This window comes from Arachis hypogaea, chromosome 6 (assembly GCF_003086295.3).
Source record: "Arachis hypogaea cultivar Tifrunner chromosome 6, arahy.Tifrunner.gnm2.J5K5, whole genome shotgun sequence".
Lineage (NCBI taxonomy): Eukaryota > Viridiplantae > Streptophyta > Magnoliopsida > Fabales > Fabaceae > Arachis > Arachis hypogaea.
This window is the reverse complement of record NC_092041.1, coordinates 113,631,961-113,651,104: the sequence shown is the minus strand read 5'-3', so window position 1 is coordinate 113,651,104 and position 19,144 is coordinate 113,631,961. Positions and strand designations below refer to the sequence as shown.

At 32.7% G+C, this 19,144-nt stretch overlaps 3 protein-coding genes across 3 annotated transcripts; 1 reads left to right on the top strand and 2 right to left on the bottom strand.

The window, feature by feature from the left end:
* The first annotated feature begins 21 nt into the window (after nucleotides 1–21).
* LOC112755875 (probable WRKY transcription factor 59) lies at nucleotides 22–2,391 on the top strand. The gene is made up of 3 exons (XM_025804191.2): nucleotides 22–404; nucleotides 1,252–1,390; nucleotides 1,852–2,391. The coding sequence occupies exons 1-3, from the start codon at nucleotides 161–163 to the stop codon at nucleotides 1,982–1,984; spliced, it is 516 nt and encodes a 171-aa protein (XP_025659976.1). The 5' UTR covers nucleotides 22–160; the 3' UTR covers nucleotides 1,985–2,391.
* Nucleotides 2,392–3,066: 675 nt separating this feature from the next.
* On the bottom strand, nucleotides 3,067–7,807 carry LOC112755874 (protein PLASTID MOVEMENT IMPAIRED 1-RELATED 2). Its single transcript, XM_025804190.3, has 3 exons — nucleotides 7,538–7,807; nucleotides 4,843–7,304; nucleotides 3,067–4,521 (listed from the first exon to the last, which is right to left on the bottom strand). The coding sequence occupies exons 2-3, from the start codon at nucleotides 7,188–7,190 to the stop codon at nucleotides 3,591–3,593; spliced, it is 3,279 nt and encodes a 1,092-aa protein (XP_025659975.2). The 5' UTR covers nucleotides 7,191–7,304; nucleotides 7,538–7,807; the 3' UTR covers nucleotides 3,067–3,590.
* Nucleotides 7,808–9,896: 2,089 nt separating this feature from the next.
* On the bottom strand, nucleotides 9,897–17,686 carry LOC112755873 (uncharacterized). Its single transcript, XM_025804187.3, has 12 exons — nucleotides 17,395–17,686; nucleotides 15,097–15,271; nucleotides 14,870–14,953; nucleotides 14,390–14,631; nucleotides 14,015–14,258; nucleotides 13,194–13,273; nucleotides 12,942–13,026; nucleotides 12,488–12,619; nucleotides 12,303–12,416; nucleotides 11,973–12,020; nucleotides 11,268–11,337; nucleotides 9,897–10,491 (listed from the first exon to the last, which is right to left on the bottom strand). The coding sequence occupies exons 1-12, from the start codon at nucleotides 17,550–17,552 to the stop codon at nucleotides 10,400–10,402; spliced, it is 1,524 nt and encodes a 507-aa protein (XP_025659972.1). The 5' UTR covers nucleotides 17,553–17,686; the 3' UTR covers nucleotides 9,897–10,399.
* Between the last annotated feature and the right edge of the window lie 1,458 nt (nucleotides 17,687–19,144).

The window sequence follows — 19,144 nt, the reverse complement described above, 5'->3', positions numbered from 1 at the left end:
CTTTCAAACTTCAATATCATTATTAACAATTCAATTCATAGGAAACTCACCATGAAGCCTCCTAGAAGCTATCTATAAAAATATATATACTCTTTATTTGGTGAGCCCATGTATGAAATGAAATGAATTAATCAATTATTATGGTACGAGAATTAATAAGATGTCAGATAATAAGAATCATCAAATTCCTGAAGCAGAGTCACCACCTGAGAGTGATGACTTGAGCAACAATTGGTCTCTTGAATTATCAGATTACTTGGCCATTGATGATGATACTCAATGGCTTGATGATGAGTCATTTGTTTCTCAGCATAATCTTTATCATCAAAACTATGTTTTCCATCATCAACAACCCATTCAAGTTGGAGAAGCTACCTCCAACTTTGAAGGCTCTTCATCAACAAGTAAGTCTATATTGCCTTTAATTTTATTTTATTTTTATGTTGTTTTAATGCAAAATATCATTAGTTACATACAGGATATTTTCAGTTACACCAATCTAATATAATTTACCTATTTTTATACAAGAAATATTAAATTCTGGTAGCATATATTTGATGATCCATAAATACTCTTCTTTTTCAATGAAACCTTCACATATTACAAATGAAACGTGCATTTGTTTGAGTATTCATTATATGACATCAAATCAGTTAGGCAAGTATGTCATGTGGTAACTAATTTTTCGCGAGGGAATGTTAGAGGGCTAGTAGAATTTATTATTTTTGGCCAACAGCTAATGTTTAAAAATGTGGGTTAAAAATACATGATTAGATTATTAAACTAAAGATATTAAGTTGATAGCTAAAAATGATGGTCAAAAACCACTAAATTCTACTTTATCCTCTGACATTTTTTGTCACTCAATGTTCAACTTTAACTTTAACGAGTAATAATTAAATAAAGAACACGTCTCTAAATTAGTGACAATAAATATTTATCGTTGATTTACCACTAATAATTTCTCACTAGATAATCGTAAATTAACAACAAAAAATGTTGATCTTTACAAAATTTTGTTGCTAATCTGCCAAATTCTTGTAACAATGCAAAGAACATTTGCAAATGTGTCTCTTTTCTCAAACCTAGCTAAGAGCTAACCATGCATACTATCATCTTTGGTTCTTCTTACAAAAGCAGTTTCAAAAGTCACATATATAATTACTTCAACTTTTGATGAATTATTTATGTGGACTTAATTAATCATAACCATGATTGGTTATGCATGCATATATGCATGTGTCTTAAAAGACATAAGCAGTGGACAAGAGAAGAAGGAAGCTAGACATAGATATGCATTCAAAACAAAATCAGAGGTTGAAGTGTTGGATGATGGATACAAGTGGAGGAAATATGGAAAGAAGATGGTCAAAAATAGCCCCAATCCAAGGTATATAGTATATATATGTATTCATTTCATTATCATTATTATATATATGGTAAAAACTCAGGTGCAGTCCACTTTACGTGAAGTTGATAGTTGAAAGTCGTTAGATGAAAATTTAGTCAAATCAGTCAAATTATCTAACGGTTCTCAATTATTAACTTCACGTGAAATCGACTTTGAGTTTCCACCTTATATGTATATATACATGGTGTATATCATGAACAAATTTATGTGTAATTGGTCTCTAAGAAAAGATTCACATCATGAGAAAATTAAAAAATATATATATAATTTATTTATACACCTTTATAAAAATTATTGTAAGAAAATAATATAACAAACCTTTTATCAAATTCTATCAAGTGCAATAATAAGTATATATATATAAAGCACCCCTAAACCCTAAATAAAAAAAGTTTAATGAATAGAAATATTTTATATATTTATTATATTTGGTTACACAGGAATTATTATAGGTGTTCAGTGGATGGATGTTCAGTGAAAAAGAGAGTAGAGAGGGATAGGGATGATCCAACGTATGTCATAACAACCTATGAAGGGATCCACATTCACCATCCTTCTTCATCTCGCTACTAGCTTTATATATGTAAACTTATTTATCTTTACTAAGGTCTGTAAATAAAGAATAATATTAGAGGAAATATTTATGCTATTTCTTTTTGTGTTAGTATATAGTATAGGAAGAGTTTCACCGGGAATATTGGTGTTCCAGTTGTTTTAACCGTTGATCTGAATTATAAAAAATATATATAACATATAATAATTAAAATCAACGGTTAAAACAACTGAAACACTGGTATTCCCGGTATACCTGATAACTTTCCTATAGTATATAGCACCATGCATAGTTTTCCACCTAAACAAAGGGTAAGACATACAATCGGCTTCTTTTACTAACAATGTTGGTCTAGCTAGTTAGATTATAAGATTGAATTAATCAATATTTACCAAAAGAAATTAGAAAGTTAACCCTTATCACTCAATTTTTTAAAATTATTTTGTTCTATATATTAAACTTTTAAATTTTAAATTCTAACTTCAAATCATAATTCTGCAAAAAAAAAAATGAGTTAAAATTTTAATTTTTTATACTTATTTATACCGAATTATGGTTAACATTCACTACAAGAAAGCTGACAGATAGTAGCTGTTTGTTTGCGGTGGATGATAAAAAAAAAATAAAAAATAAAACATTTTATGCATGTCCCGCATAATGGTTGTGGCATTCTCATGAAAATATACAAAATAAGAATACAAATATGAAGGGATTGTGAGAAAAAAAAAACACCATTATTGCTTATTAGAGGGCCTAATTAGGCTCAACTAAACAACACACTAATGTGATGAAATAAATACCTTCTTGGTCACCTCATACATTCATACAATATAATTGTCAGTCATAAAGAAATAGAGAAAGTTTATATAATAATTAAAAAAAGAAACAGAACAACATTACGTGTACATAATATTTATAGAATACTATACCAACATAATTTTTTTCATTCATCATAACTCCAAATGATGTGAACTTCACATTCTACTAATAATAAATGCTCTAATTAAATGATACTTGTCAACACAAAATCAAACAAATGAATTTTTTAAAAAGTAAAATATAAAAATTTCCAACAAAGGATTATGCCATCAGAGTCATCAGCTTTAGGAAATGGAATATTTTTGTTTTTTTTTTTTTTACAACTAGACTAATGTACTAATAATTTTTAAATTACACATAATACTCAACCGAAAGAAAAAGTGTTTATCAAAACTTTCAAGAAGGTATTTTGTTATTCAATCAGTTACAACTGTAATCACCTTCAATCCAGTTATAACTGATTATCTATATCTAATAAACTTTGGTGTAACTCATACTCGAGTTCAACCAACTTTTCACTCAAAATATCTTCATGATGCACCAAGTTGAACCCATTTGTATCATGCATCAAGATAATTCAATGGTGTAAACTTTAGCATAATTTTAAACCAGTAACTTCTATTAGATTTACACCATTGAAATTATCTTAATGCCTCATGCACCAAACATAACTTGGTGAATTTATGACATTCTGAGAAAGTTCAATATACCTCAGAGTTTGAACTAATTGATTCGTATAAACTATCTACAAAGAGGAACATTTTTCCCCCCTAAATTGGCTAACATGGCATGTCAGAAAATTATCTGTTAGTTCAATTTGGAAAAGATAATATCAGGGTTCCGAATGTGTACATTTTCAGCACTAGTCCTCTTGTTATCATGAACACAAGAAATGCTCCATAAAATATCCTCATTCAGCAACTTGTTGGTCAACAATGGGAACGATCTAACGATTGCCTTTGACTTCGAAGTTGAATGTTTAGCAGTACTACTACTATCCATGCCGGTGGTGCGCAACCATCGGAATGCAGATTGCCGCTGAGCTCCGGTACCCCATAGTTTCCTTTTCCCGGCCTCATTGGTTGTAACACTGGCAAGATGAATCTCACTGATCTTAAATCTGAACTGGGGTGCTGAGTTTTCTACATCATTTGAATCATTTTGCAGGGCCTCGTTCTCAGCTCCCTCATCCTGTCTTTCAAGAAAAATGCTGAGGGATCGCGACGATTCATCATCGTGTATGTGAACCCTTTCGACTTGAGTTAAAACCAGCATCGGAACGCCAACAGGTTCGTAATTTCGTAGGGGATCCCTAAGCTGGATCATGCAAGCCACTGTTATGTGGTTTCCAAGGAGTCTGTATTTGCTGCCATATATTCTTACCCTGTCCATGGCCTTTTCCAACACTTCATCGTCTAATTCCGAGATTTTCGAATGATGAGCTTTAAGGACCTTTAAAATTTGCTCCAAATCTCCTTCAATAATCCCAGAATCCAATCTCAACCACTGATCCAATGTCACTGACAGACCTATCAATCCATTAACATCAACAATCCCCGTATGCTGCTGGGGACGAATGCTTGATGGTGCCGCCACAGTCGACATGCCAGATTGTATTCTTAACCCTTCTATCAAAAGGGTTTCAATCATACCAATAGCTATAGGAGCTATAGCTTCTAGGGATAAGGAATTGAAGTCTATGCCTTGATTAATTACATAACCATGTGGAAACTCATGCCTGCAATAACATTTAAGAAAAGGAAATCAGAAAATATAAAATAGAAGCTAATAATATTTGAATAAAACTGTTGAGTTTCACATTGTGCAGTGTGTAGGAATATGACCAAATAGCCTTTATAGAAATAGCTTCGGTCATTCTCCCCCTTTGAACTAACTTCTGGGGCAAGAATATTGGTCACCAATTAACCGGTGAATGTCTAGTACTTCAAACTCCATATCAAAATTCCAAGAGAAACAAAACAAACATGAATATAAGATGGTAACTTGAAAATAATAATAATAATAATAATTCAATAAGGCCACTAAAGCACTTCCTAACCTTCTAGGAGATCTCATGTCAGTTGTAGCTTCCCACGCAATTCGCTTAATGGATTTTCCAGTGATATCTTGCAAAGGCATTAATTTGTAGATATGATTATACAGATCCTCAACTCCATCAGATGCCATATGCAGAAGTATCTCCAATACATCATTACCCATTTCTGCAGGTAGAACAAGTGGATTAGAAGCTTGAACGATTAGCTTCCCACCAATTTTCGCATGTCTGAAGAGGGAAGGACTCATGGACTTGAGAAAGCCTCCATCCTTAGTTTCAACAAATGAACCAAGCCCTTCTTCAATTGAAGGTAACGTCGATGATTCTTCATTCGGTAACTCAATTGGACTTCCAAATCCACCGGACCACGTTCCAGGAGAATTTTCAAAGTCCTTTTCATTTAATCCCCATTGTTGCATCAATGAGTCAGTCTCTAGATCTTCAAGCATTTTAGCATTCCTTCTATGTAGTAATAACCGACTCGCCCTTTCATGATCCTCCTCAGCAGATTGAATAGTTAAAGACAATTCAGAAGCCACAGCAAAATCTTCCCTACCCTGTCCAAGTGTATCTATATCTATCCCCAGTTCCTCCTTATTTGCATCGAAATAAAGACTGAAGTTACCTGAAGACAGAGCCTCTTCTACAAACTGGCTTAAAAGCTGTTCTCTAGGAGATTGTGGATCACCATGGCAACCCAAGTCAAACGTGTCACTCTCCGTAGCAAGCATGTTCAAGAAATCATTTGCCACAGATTCAGTGAAATCATCCAAGCTATGCGACTTTTTCAATGTTCTATGTGTTTTATAATCAGACTGGAGACTCAACTGGTGTTGTTCGTGATGTAGAAACTCATTCATTGGCCATAAAGCATCCAAGTTATCTAAAACTACCAACTCCGGTGATGTCTCATGAGCTGTATCCACTGCTTTCATGGAAGTTTGATCGGCACATGTGCTACTGCAGTTAAGTTTGCTGTCATCTGCAATCGCCCCGTTCAAGCAACTATGACATATGTTATCCCTTGAATCACATCTTGTGTTTCTGTCTAAATCTATGTCGTCGTCCTTAATAATCTCATCCACATTAATGATTTCAACCGTAGATACATCAATTGTTTTAGTTCTTTCCTGATCAGGTTTCATGGAATTACCATCCGATGTTTCTACACCCTGTTCAATAATGGAAAACTCAGTGTCATCAGACTCTGTGTCATCACACTCATGTTCAATTGATTCTTCAGGAAACTCCGATTTCAGAGGAATTTTGGTCCTAATTGGTTCCAAATCTTTCGAGTCTATCCAGGCTGGATCATCCAAGTTCTGCTCATCAAGTTTCTGATATAATAAACTGATTGACTTCGAAAGACCTGAGCCAGAATTCAGCAATAATTCATTGCACGATGTTGCATCATCTGAATGAGGGACAACCAATCTATTTTGCAGCTCATGAGTATAGCTCCCAGATTGCCAAGACTTTATGTCCCTGTTGCTATAACCAAAATCCACAGCATTGTCTGCGGTACTAGACCTGCTAGCCTCCAAATTAATAAGGTTGAGAACATTTGGATTGCTACCACCGAATTTCATCAATTCATCATTTAGGACTTGATAACTGAAACTAACATGTAGGCTAGCTCCCATAGCGCTTCCTGCCAATCTAAAACTTGTGGTCCATTTCCCGGAACTATTGTCGCCCCTTAATGCCTCCAAAGTTAGAGGCAAAAGTCTTGTGAGATCTACCTCATGATGCCCTATGTCAACTTCAGGTGCCCCAACAATAGAAACATAAATCATGAAACGCTTAGAATCATACTTCACGGAATGACTAGTCCCACTGCCGCTACCATATACCGAGCACTTATGGGCCAAAGTTTCATCAAACTCAACAGCACCGCCAAAAACCATTGACGAGCGTGTCTGCAAACTGCTGTTTTTCCTTTTCCAATGAACACGCAAACTAATGCCATTGAAATTTGACGGCAACCCTTGAACCGAGTGGACATGGAGATTAAAACAACAATGGAACTTCTGACTACCAATATGGGTCAAAGCTTTCAAGGGCTTCCTCCAATTCCATGCTGAAGACAACTTCTTGTCCTTGACAAACAGATCATCCCTAACATATTCTGGAGCAAATTGAACTTTTGGCTTTGCTACACGAGTTTTCTCAGCAGATTTGGATCGAATATTCGACGAAGAGAACAAGCCCTTAGAAGGGGCCTTGTTCAAGTAAAGGGCTCTGCTTATTTCCTCAATGTCACGCAGTAACCGACCATCTTCACAGTTAGCTTCTCCAACATCACCACCATCAATATCTTGATCCCCACACTCAAACTTTGATTTTATCATCTTATTGGCATTGAAGATTGAACAAATTGGTAAATATAGAAAAACACCCAACAAATTCTATCAACCCATCACACTAGATGTTTCACGGATGAATCAATTTAGGATATTCGTGACCTATAACAAAGTAACAAACCATATAAATTACAATCAGATATAAACACAACCACCATAATCATCATATCATAGCTCCTAGCTAGGATACATCAAAATACACAGCAAGCAAGAATTCTGAGAAAAACCCATTGTTGTTCCGCAAAGAAAGTTACAAACTTTACATGATTTGCAACACTAATCTAAGAGCAATAAAGTAAAATTGAAAGTTGAAGCTTATGAATGAAAGAACTCACTGAAAAATAAGTATTCGGTGGTTGTGGCTAGTGCAGCGTGAATCTGATGGAACGAGGAACACCCGAAAAATTAGCTTTGGTTTTGATGAAACAGGAATTGTGATTTGGAACGAAATGAAGCGGTTTTGTTGACTCCCTGTTATGCTTTTTTTTTTTTTTTATCCTTTGCTTAATGCACTTCCAAAGATGAGGTAGGTGACTTTGGTGAGAAAGAATAAGAAGATGCAGACAAGCATGTTCTTCTTTTTGTCATTATTTTATTTTCCAAAATTGTCAAAATTTTTATTTATTTTATAATTTATACTCTAATACCTATACTACACGTATTCCATAAGTTTATAATTGTCAACATTTTTATTTATTTATTTATTAGGTAAAGTATATTTTTGTCGTGAAATTTGTCAAAAGTTTTTAAAATACCTCTATGTTTTAATTTTTTTCTAAAAATTTTTAATTTGTATCAAATATATTATCCACAGCTAAATTTTCAAAAAAAATTTAAGATTAATCTAACAATAATGTATGAAAATTATATTTGATTTGCTTATATTGAGGGTTATAGTTATGAAATTGTTATTGAATTGGTCTTAATTTTTTTGAAAAATTAGCTGTCAGTGTTATATTTGATACAAATCGAAAACTTTTGGGACAAAATTAAAAGTTAAAACAAAATAAAACTTAGGAATATTTTTGAAACTTTTGTCAAATTTTAGGAACAAAAAGTATACTTTACCCTTATCTATTTTTCTAAAGTTAGGAGTGAGACTCGAACCCACAACCTTTAAGTAAATATGGAAAGACATGTCAACTTTTTTATTTATTTATTTTAGACTTTAATAAGTTTTTAATTTTTATAAAATATTCACTTAAAGCATATTCGTATCAATTTTTAGTACACTACTAAGTATTATATCTTCCTTTTATAATATAAAAAATAATTTTTTATTTTTTTATCAATCACTTAATATTATAAGTAAAAAATATACACATAAAATGTATATAAAAATACATATAATATTTCGATATTTTAATACATATGATATATTTGTGAAATACTGTTATTTAGATTTGAATCAAAACTAATGACAGACAAACTTTTAAATACATTTTTAATTTTTTATACATATGTTCTTTAAAAAGATGATTGGTGTATCATGTATGGGTTTGTTAAGTGCATATAAATGCACATATTTTTGGAGGAGATTTACACACACAAAAAAAAAAAATCATCATACATTTTTTAAATAATTTATTCCACTACACTACATGACCTCTTATTTAACCATACTAAGTTTTAGACCGAATGCAAACAACCTCTAACAAAAATTGCACATAATTAGTTAATTACATGCCCTAAGTCTGCTGAATCACCGTATAAATAAGTAAATAACCAATTGTACAAGAGATATGTAGCACTGTTGAAGAAATGAAAACCAGAGATTTTATTATCCTCTATAGGATATAAAATTCTTACTTTATTACACCTAGTCGTTCATATTTTTTAAATTATATCTTCTCAATCTTTAATTATTTTGTGATTATCAATGCGAACCTCCAGTCCTCCATGGTCTATATAAATAAGAATTTTTCTATAAACACAAATGGATGATAAATTTTTTTTCTCCGAACAATCTGCAACATTTACCTCTAGCACATTCGTTCTAATGGCATTTTGAGAAAGTTAATAACAAACGTCCTTTACGGAGTATAAACCATACTTGAATTCAATCACCTATTCATTCAAATCAAACCATCTTCAAGGACACGAACAAAAGCAATCAAGTGAGAATTTCATTTTATGAACTGAAATTCGACGCCCTGGTCATATTGGTACATATGCATGTACTCTTACACAAGTTGTGAATTGTGATTCTCATATTGTTGATACAAAAAATTGTTTAAAGCTTCCTTTGATCATAGAATCGCACTACTGTAAATCCCTTGAACAACTCACCATGAAGAGCTGCATCTACTCCCAAAATTGAGATTATTGATGAGCTTAATCGACTGATTTATTTGTGAGTCGGAAAAATCTAAGCAAAACACATATATATACATTCAGATTTAGTAAATCCTTTCTTCTCGTTCTTGCTGTTTCTTTTTATATACAACTTTATCATTCCCTTCACACACACACACACACACACACACACAAACACACAAACACACACACACACACACACAAGGAGATCGTTAACATAGGGAATACTAAATAGATCCAATTCAAAAGCAAATGTCCAATCATACGTGACCCCTTTTTTTTTTTTTTTCTTTTTGGGTATGACATTAAATCATAAGTGAGCAAAGATAGTCATGAATCGCCATGTTGAAGAAACTGAAGGTGAACAACATTCACAAATAATCCTCAATCAGAATTTCTTCATAGATAAAAGTGTGCCTCTTTCCCATAAATGTATACAACATAAAACTGAATAATTTCATCAGGATGCATTCTTCTAAGTTCCTCGGTCATTTGTCTATAATTTAACTATTGAAACATAAACTGCCACTAGAGAAGGCATGGCTTAAACATGCCAAATTGCCAACCTGGGCAGCCATGGAGCACTCAGCTTAGAGAATGCTGTTCAACTACTTACTGTACACACCGTTGGAAACTTAACTATAAGAGAATATGATGTTTTTGGCAAAATATTTAAGCCCAAGGGGGTTTACTAGAACCTCAAAGATGGACTTAATATGCATATTGCACAAATTCCTAGTATTGTACCGGCAACGTCTTAGATGCACCAGGATTAAGGTAATCCAGAGGTACAGATTCGAATCATGCACTAAGCTATCTATTATACACCAAATTTGAATCATTGGATTACCTTGATGCATGGTATGCATCGTTGCATTGTCCTATGGTAACATGGGATCACCGGATGATGCAAGCATTTGCAATCCCGTTTCCTCAACTGGCCATTTAGAAGAAATTTCTTGCATGGACTCTCCTGCAAATTTACAATTAATTTTAGCTTACCCAACAAACAAAATGGAAACAGTTGATTAAGATAGAAATACATAGGCACACAGCACATGGTTGTAAAGGGAAAAAGAAATTTACAACGGACCCATTAAGAAATCAGCTATAAGTTTATCTCAACTTACTTTGGTCATCCCAACTACTAGGGACAAACCAAATAACCTTAGCACTTTAGATTCTGTTAGGATCTAATTCTCGGTTTTCACTTTCACCCTCACTGGGTTTCGTAGTCCCAATTTAGAGCTTTTAGACAATTTTCAGAACCCCATCCTATTATGATTCAAGATGACTTGTGTAATTGTTCAATCTTCTATATTACATTCAGTGAGTGTTAGAATAATTCGACCCAGCAAGATCTTGAATGTGGTTCAAAATCTTTACAAAAACTTTCCGGCAAAGAAAAGAGTTTATTTTTGTTAGGCAAATTAAAGGTTAAAAACTTTTAGCCCAAGGATACTACATAACTTTGTTAACTGAAGAATCAAATCATACAAATTTCACATTTCCCATAGCGAAATGTGTAAATAACATATTTTCAAGTTCAACCATGCAACATTCTATAAGAAATAACAAGCTGAACTTTTAGCCCAAGGATACTGCATAACTTTGTTAACTGAAGAATCAAATGAAGGTAGCTTCACAAGCATACAAATTTCACATTTCCCATAGCGAAATGTGTAAATAACAGATTTTCAAGTTCAACCATGCAACATTCTATAAGAAATAACAAGCTGACAGTCATACCTTGACACAGCCCTTTTACAGCGTCGAAGTTCTTGTAAGTGTAACCAACAAAGTTTAGATCTTTGGGCATCTGCATGAATTAAGTGGAGGTGGAATATCAAAATATACAAAATTACTTGTTTAACACAGTTTGATTATTTACAGAATATGATTGAATTGTGGGAGAAAGAAAAACTAAAATGAAAAAGTTATTGAATGGCATATTTAATGGATTACTAAAATAATAAGAGATAAAATTCTGTACCACTGTTAATAGTTCTCCCTATGATTTTTCTAAGCCTACCTCCTCTATCTATAGATGTTCTTACTATCTTCTATCTGATCTACTTTCCTTACTGATGCCTCTTCAAATCTTTTCCACACTGGTCGAAACCACTAAAGAAGGTATTCTACCATACTTTCCACAATGTTGCCACCTTAACTTTCTCTTCATACATCCATCCCAAATTCTATCTTATTTAGTGTATTCACTAATTCATCATAGCATCCTCATCTTTGCAGTATTTAACATATTTTCTTCACTGCCCAACATTCAGGCCTATAAAATATCACACTGGTCTTGTAGCTGTGCAGAGTTTATATTTTTCATATGTAGTATATAATTTTCAAAAACTATTATCACTCGCCACTGCACTGAGCTACTAACTATCATATGTAGTATATTTTTCACATTAGTATACAAAAATCAATACAAAGCAGGTGTACCTTCCGGGAGGTTCCCGATCCAAGCCTTTCGTTTGTTGGTGGATCAACCTAACAATTTAAAGAAGAAGCCTCTGTGAAAATCGGTAGGATTTGGTTAAAAACACATACAAGATAATAAGAGGAACTGCGATTGATATAATGCTCCTAGTTTTAACTTCTTAGTCATATAATCAGACACTTTGCTCATAAAATTGAAGCAACTCCTTTCAACTGATTATAAGGAAAAAGTAGACCATGGACAACATCTAAGAATTGTCACATTAGATGGGATAGATTATGGTTCATAGAAAAGAGGAAACAATGACAATGGCATAGAAAAGTTGTTAATACTTCATCAAATTTCATGAAGTTCTGAGTATCTAGCTCGCCAACAACTTGTGGTTTGAATGCTGCCTCCATTTCATACAGTTTATCCCACTCTACACCATTGAACCAAGGATGAGCCTGGTCAAAATATAATGAATATTAGTAGATGAAGAAGGAAAAATTCGACACAGCAATAGTGAACACCTTACCTTGATTTCATGCGCCCCTCGAGTACCTAACCTATGGTCAACATCACACATCAATCTGCAGATTAGATCCTTAGCTTCTGGAGACAACTGTGCATCTTCTGAAAACCTTAAGAAATTTCTCCAATGAACAATCTGCCAGCAGTTGATTGAATGATAAAATAGAGTTAGTATGAACAATGACTCATAATAGCAAAACTAGAATGGTGAAAAATGAGCAGAAGCCAAAAGAAGCAAAATGATAGTCAAATAAAGTGTAATAAATAAATTGGTTGGATACAAATTAGACTATCGTTTGATGGTTTGATTGTAAGTGCAATTCTTAGGTTTCACAACAAAACAGTATTGTAAAAAATAGGAACACTTAGTGTTAGTTTGGATTGGCTATTTTGAGTGAAAAAAGTACTTTTCTTAAAAAATAAAAAAGTAAAAATTTAAAGACAATTAAGAATGTTACCTTTCTGCAGGTAGTCATAGGGTTTTCCGAGTAAAATGGAGGGTAACCAACTAGCATTTCATACATTATTGCTCCCAGTGACCACCTGTTTGCATGAAATAAATACAACTGAATATGGGTATAGATATATAGAATATAGGAATAAGGTGGACATATTGTAAAAGTTTATCACGCTGGTCTAAGAAGAACAAGCTCAATAATTGTTTTCCGAAAAAAAATAATACAAGGTCAAAAACATTGGTAAGAACTAACCAGTCACATTCCATTCCATATCCTTTCTTCAGAAGTACTTCGGGAGCAATGTAGTCTGGTGTTCCCACTGTAGAAAAGGCCTTGCAAAGATAACAAGAAACATAACAGCCAAAAGGCATTACATACCAGCTATTAGACAAAAAGAAAAAAAGGAAAAAGAAATTATATACAATGCTATCAAAATGCAATATCACCTAGAGAGATGAATACTCTCTGGTAGCAACAGGAAATTTCTTTAGCATTGAATTGGATTTTATTACCACATGACAATTTTAAAGGTGCTAAATCCATGATCAAGTAATATGTTTATACAAAATATATCTTTATAATATTCAGCCCAAGTAACACTAGACTACATTATCATGTGCAGTTCAGTCTTATAAATATAACATAGCATCATGTTAATATGCAGAAAGATGATAGTGCTTTCATAGAATGACAGATTCCCATACCTAAATGAAAAACATCTTATAAAAAGGCATGGGATTCCATTCTACAAAATAGGATTTAATCTTCCTTTCCACAACACACATCCTTAATTTTTTACAAGATGACAAGGACTAATTAAATCTATCCAAACTTCATTTCTCAGACACAAGTAAACAATATTTGCTCTTCATCTTCAGCAAAGCCTTTCTTGTCATGAAGAAATAAATAAGCAAAGCTGAACATTACTCTTGAGATAAGAATGTACATTCATATTACAAGGATCTTAAAACAATATCGATATGTAGTAATTTAAGCTAAATAACATGATTGGCAACATATCTTCTGCCACACTGCAACAATATATCGAACTATCAATAAATTTTATAGCATACCAACTTTCTCCTGTTCATCTGCCAATGCTCAAGCTGCTCACGTGGATTTCTCCAACTGGTATGCTTATCCATGCCAGGAATAGATCCATCAATATCCATTGGCTCTGCTAAATTTCTGTCATCCATGACCTGATTTTCATGCAGTGTATACAAGGTGGTACAGTCAAGAGGCTTACAGAGGCCAAAATCTGAGAGCTTCATGTGACCATTTTTGTCCAAGAGTAGGTTATCAGGTTTTATATCTCTGTAAACATGAAAATCAATAGAACTTCTTAGCACATTAAACCTATCTACATTACCACCCAATAAATCATCATCATCATCAATGAATAAATTAGGTCAACAACATCATAAGCACAGCCAAATTGAACAAACCTGTGAATGTAACCATGCCTATGAATAGACTCTATGGCTAGAACACTTTGTGCAATGTAAAATTTAGCAATATCTTCACTTAAGGTTTCTTCCCTAATTAGAAGAGTCATCATATCACCCCCAGGCAGATACTCCATAATTAAATACAAGTACTCGGCATCTTGAAATGAGTAGTAAAGTTTCACGATGCAATGACTGGCTACTTCAGCCAGCAAGTTCCTCTCAGCTCTAACATGTTCCACCTATAGAAAATGAACGATGTCAAGTAAGAAAAAGGGATACTATGCATTGTGCTACGGATCCAATGACTTGGCAATTATCCTAAACAGAGACCGTAGGACCTGATAATAGACCATGTATAGACTAATAAAAGTTTTCTACAACAACGAATTTAAAAGGACTATCTAGAATAAAAAATCAATACTGTATCCTTTAGATATTAGTAACTGATTTTGTTTAATCAGATAATATATATCTCACCTGGCCTTTCTTGAGCATTTCAGATTTCTTCAGCTTTTTCATGGCATAAATGTTTCCAGACTTTTTTTCCCGACACAGTCTAACCTGTAATTAAATGAGTTACAGAAGATAAGATTAATTATAAGCACACAGTCAGAAAATTAATGCACACACCAAACAATGATTAATTGCATATTTAACAAGAATTGCTTCATGCACAAATACATATGCAAAGAGAAAGTCCGGACCTCTCCATAGGCCCCCCTTCCAATGATTGTTAAGAGCTCAAAATCATCAACACATATCTTGTGCCTTTTCAATCGCATATATTCTGTCTCCTTTCTCTCTAAATCTTTGATGAGGTTGATCCGTTCCTCATTTGGCACATCTGAAGAAGCTAATTTTCTTTCTAAAACCCAACGTCTATAATAAGAAAAAAAAATGTCAGGATCAGAAACACCAAAAGACACACTGAACAAGAGATCTGCATCACATTGGAGACTACCGTAAGGAGGTATATAAACATGGCTACTAACAGGGATCTCATGCAAGAGATGTGTAAATCGCATTATTAGCAATTCCTAATTCCTTTTTTTCTTGTGAAACTCACAAAAGGAAGAAAAAGTGCAAATGTTTTCCCCGATGAGATAAGATCATACTATAATTTCTAGAAGAACAACATGCCAACTATACGGCAAACACACATTATGCCCTGTCTTGGATCATGCTTGTACACAGCCCATTTATTCTTAATCTCTTTTGAGAAATTCAAGAAATATGATGATCTCAATCATTCATTCGTGCCTACTAAAAGCACCTTGTTATAATGAGAAACCATCCAATATGGCAAGAAATTGGAAGATGTGTGTTTTTTCAGTCAGAGACACGTGGGAAACTGAAGAAACATCTTGAATCATTAGCCAAGACCAGAAAGTTCAATCTATTGCATAGATATGCCATTTATGTCTAGTTAGGATATTGAGTTGGCCTATATATGTGTGTATCACTATTTAGAAGCCACACCTTAATAAATTCTAACATCAAGTGCCAATATAGTTGGTTATTGAATAGCACAAAAATAAGAGGTTAAGGACAAAATAAGAAGTATAAAAACTACTAAAATAAAAAAGTTGCAATCTTAGAGAAGTTCAATAGCCTTATTAATCTCCGTAGTCCCTTCAATGCAAAATAATTGTCCAGTTATAATTACAGATATCAGCATATGGATTAAGGAAATGATTGAAAACATCTTAATTTTGATCAATTTAGGGGAGTGTACAAGTTATCCTTATTTTGTTCAATACTTATCATCTCTTTCCCCATACCTTCTCATTCATTTGATAGGATTACTGATGGAAAAAAATTAATTAATATTCTCTAATCTTTCTAAATGGACAATTATTTGGGACCAAATAAACTTTTAAGAAAGGACAATAAATTTGGACAGAACGAGTAAATATTAGCCCATATATTTCTATTGGTCTGAATTTTTCTAGATCATAAATGATTGTACAAATTAGCATTCACCATTGACCTAATAAAATAAAACAAGAAATCCACATATGGATATGTATAACTATAAAAGGAGGAACCGATTATGTAACAAAATTAGATAGTGTTGTTAAGGACTATTGTTGTTGTGTCATTTCCAATGAGATAGAAAACATAACATCCTAGGTGATCAAAGGGGATGATTGTTCATTATCCTATTTCGCTATCTGGTTTGAGCCTAGTTCAATCATCAAAATAGAGATAGCTAGCTAAGGCATTTTGGAAAATCTTAAACAATCAGAAAACAACTTCCAGAATTTCGCCAGAATTATGTGACATTACGTTTTAACCTCTGGAAAGATGAGCGAGTTTCACTCTTTTACCTTATCCAACAACTCTCTTTTGGTTTTCAGCAACAATTCTGGATCCGCAACATTACTCTTCGTTGTTTTTCCCATTTTTGTCTTCAACCCAGATACGTAAAAAAGGCATTATTGCTCATACTCACCATCAAGTCACCGCCATGACTAAGCACTCCTTCTAACAGATGATTTTCCTAGGTTTTGGACTTCAGTACTGTCTTAAGCACATAGTTTGTATACTAAGCGGTATCAGCTAACATTGAATCTCAATGTGTCCTCCTCATCAATGAAGCTAGATTGAGTAGCAAAACTCAAGGATTCATTATTTCATTACACTCAATTGGAGCTTATATTACTTTTAACTCCTAAGTCCAACCTAACAAATCAAATAATTAACCCTAACAGAACATAAACAACAAAGGAATCAGCTGAACTAAGAAAACTATCAGCTACCACGCAACAACAACCGAATAAAGCATCTTGAATTAACACTGCCTTCACCTCAATTAGCAATTTAGGATTGCGCACACAGATTCAACACATGCATTGCATTTTATTTTATTTTATTCAAAATCAGTACTATAGTCCAATTCAACACACCAGAGAGATCACAACGATTGAAACGAATTGATGAGAAAATCAGAAGAGATAGTTGTGTTGGAGGTTAGGTTAGGTTAGGTTAGGATAGGTTACCTTTCCTTGCGGTCTTGAATGTTCTTCATGTGGGTTCTGTAGTGGTTCTCGATGAACTTTTTGGCAGCAGCGACCTTGACCATGGTCAAGCTGGAGCCCACACTCTCTTCTTCTTCTTCGGCTTCTTGTTCTTTTTCATCAAGAAGCCCATCGTCCATGACCTCCAAGAATTGAAGAATGTGAAAGTGAAAGCTTCTTACAGTTTCTCCCTGCCACTCTTATCTAGTATTACTAACTCTGCTCTACTCTCTAGGTTTAATATCTTGCTTTTCATAGCAAATAATCTAATCTTATGTGATACATTAACAAATTATTATTTATAATAATGTTTAAACTAATTACTTAAATAATTAATAATTAATTAATAATTTTCGAATTATAACTAAATATTTTGTCTTTTTAATAAATAGTCAAAAATTAAAAAATATATTTTTTTATTAAGGAGCAATAATATTTACTTCTTTAAAAACACAACAAATTACCAATTTTAAGGTTGTTAAAAGATTCAAACGTATAACAAAATAATTTAGAATGGTACTAGGTGTACTAGTCTTTTGTAATCAAATTTAATTAAATTTGTGCAAAGCCTAGAAAAAAAAAAAAGCGTGCATACATTATTTTTTTTTCTTTTGGTATTTTTTACGGCACACAAATTTTTATTAGAGAATATAAAAATTTATTGATATAATACATAAATTTTTAAAATATAACACATAAAATTTTTGTACATAACACAAACTTTTTGATATAGCACAAATATTTTTATGTATAATACACATTTTTATACCTAGCACATAAATCTTTGTACATAACACAAATTTTTGTTTATATTTTATTAGTTAGGTGAGTCAATATTTTAGATATGTAGTTTTTTAATAATTTCTATTCTAGACATCAAAAATTCTATGTTATGCTTATGCAACAAGATTTTTGTGTTATTAACACAAATTTGTGTTATACGTATTTTATTGATTGAGTGTGAATGTTTTGGACATGTGACCCTTAAAAAAATTTTGTATTGTATACTAAAATTTATGTGTTATACACTAAAATTTATGTATTGTGCATCAAAATTTTTGAATATTTATAAGAGAAGAAGAAGACGATGATAATAATGATAAACGAAAAGAAGAAATTAACAACAAATAACATTAACAATAATATCAAAAAGAAAAAGACAGCCGCAGTGATGATGACGAGAATGGTCACAATTAAAGAAGAATCGTAAGAAGAGGAAGAAACAGCCATTAAAGGAGAGAGAAAGTGGCAGAAAATTTTTATTTTTAAATAACTTGATTAAATTTAGTTATGAAAAGACTTAAACACTTAACATTTTTGTATGATTAATTCCATTCCTTAGTTTAATTCCATTTATAAGAGAAGAAGAAGAAGATAAAGACGATGATAATAATGATAAAAGAAAAGAAAAAAATTAACAACAAATAACATTAACAATAATATCAAAAAGAAAAAGACAACCGCAGTGATGATGACGAGAATGGTCACAATTAAAGAAGAATCGTAAGAAGAGGAAGAAACGACCATTAAAAGAGAGAGAAAGTGACAGAAAAATTTTATTTTTAAATAACTTGATTAAATTTAGTTATGAAAAGACTTAAACACTTAACATTTTTGTATGATTAATTCCATTCCTTGGTTTAATTCCATTTATAAGAGAAGAAGAAGAAGATAAAGACGATGATAATAATGATAAGAGAAAAGAAGAAATTAACAACAAATAACATTAACA